We start from the raw sequence: 1,802 nt of genomic DNA, 5'->3' as shown, positions 1-1,802 counted from the left end.
TATATATATATATATATATCAATTAATTTCATGATCCAAATTTCAATTTTAGCCAAAAGTTTAATGCCTACGTGCTTACGTACAAAAACGTAATACGTTGAAAGATTAAAAGGATTAATAATGAAGAACGTTTCATGGTATTAAGACTTTATTTTTTTCTCTTTCGTTTTTTCTCATGTAGATATTATGAGTAAACGTAATCATCTCGTCAAGATTCAAAATTGCTGAATTATCTAGGTGATTTCATTGAAAATTAAACACGTTTCTCACTACGAGATTATTACGGCAACTTACGATAATACGACTTAAAGGAGAACGTGCGTTTATGTATTTTCCACGTCGCGTTGCAGTTTAATTGAGATAATAATTAAAAACGTTTATCACACAGATATGATATCTATTTCCATGCGAAAGTATAAATAACATAACAGTCATATCAAAACGCGAAATAAAAATAAAAAACGTTTGGCTTCATATTGAAATATAAATAAAACATAGACGTAATATGGTTTTAAATTGAAACGTCATGTAAATATATATAAAATAATAACTACATCTCGTAGCGTATATAAATATTTTCATATTAATTGCTATGTACGGTATTTTCGGAAATGATTACGTGGAATATTTATCAACATGAGTTTTAAATAAATACCAGTTATATTTCATTTTTATCAATCAATAAACTAAAAATAAATGCCACAAAGAATCAATATATCAACATAAATAGTTTCATTTTAAACTTTTCTGTAATACGTGACAAAGGTAAAGCTTAATTAGTCTTAATGGAGGTCTTAACTTAGTATATCCAAAGGAATTCGGAACGTTGTAAACACCAATGTAAATGTGCGCGTAAATCGCGTAGTCGGAAACACGCCCTTCAATTTCATGATTCTTGTAAACTGAATAGAGCTCGTGTGTGCTCAAGTCGGTTGCCATTTGAAATTGGTACTTGTGTGAGATTTTACTAGTAGTGTAATTGTATGAGTACGTAACTTTGAGAGCACACGACTCCAAGCTACGATAGTAGCTTTCTGTTTAACGCGAAATTCTGTTTAACTTCGATTTTCTTACAGGAAATTATCTCTGAATCGACGGTACTCTGTAGATTTAGGTCGCAATTATGTAGCGTATTCATAGAGGTTCTGTATACATATTTCAGAAATGTCAATAATTAAGGATAATTAACAACTTATGTTTTAGATATTGTGTTTTACAGATTTTTATTTTAGATATTGTTATTTTTGTATTAATAAGGTATTTTGTATTTTAATTATAAAAGAAAGGATTACAGCTTCAAGTATTTGCAATTGTATAACTCTATATTAATTTCTAAATAGTGTTATAATAGAGTTATAGTTTGTACGATTGTATAGTATTATAATTTATATGATTCTGTTTTATTTATTCACATACATCGAATTCCTATTCCGAATTTTATTCGGATATTGGAAAATCATTATGTGATCGATATCGTTTTCGATCGATATTGTTTTCAGATCGTTTCACTGATGACTACATATCTGGTTATACTACTGCAACTTAAATGAGAGTGCGATAAAAATGAAGAAAATCATAAGATCTTCGTATCTCAACTATAAATTTTTAATGTATGTTCTCTCTTTATTAAATCGATGTATATAAAAGAGATTTATCCTTTGAATCAATCTTTCAAATAAAATAAACTGGCTGTTGGTTATCCTATCGAAAGTTTTAACATAAACATATAAACAAAATTGAAGGTTTCTTTCCATTTAGTCTAGCTAGATTTCTCTATGTAAAAATTAGCAAACTTATAGAAA

General features: G+C 28.0%; 1 protein-coding gene across 1 annotated transcript in view; it reads left to right on the top strand.

Moving 5' to 3' along the window:
- LOC108691807 overlaps positions 1 to 1,550 on the top strand; it is a 4,076-nt gene extending 2,526 nt beyond the window's left edge. The window contains exon 6 of the mRNA XM_018199718.1: positions 1,500 to 1,550. Coding sequence (XP_018055207.1) covers positions 1,500 to 1,550 — 51 coding nt within the window. The remainder of the gene's footprint in view (positions 1 to 1,499) is intronic.
- Positions 1,551 to 1,802: the final 252 nt, after the last annotated feature.

This window comes from Atta colombica, unplaced genomic scaffold, assembly GCF_001594045.1.
Source record: "Atta colombica isolate Treedump-2 unplaced genomic scaffold, Acol1.0 scaffold52, whole genome shotgun sequence".
Taxonomy (NCBI): Eukaryota; Metazoa; Arthropoda; class Insecta; order Hymenoptera; family Formicidae; genus Atta; species Atta colombica.
This window is presented reverse-complemented; position numbering and strand designations above follow the sequence as displayed.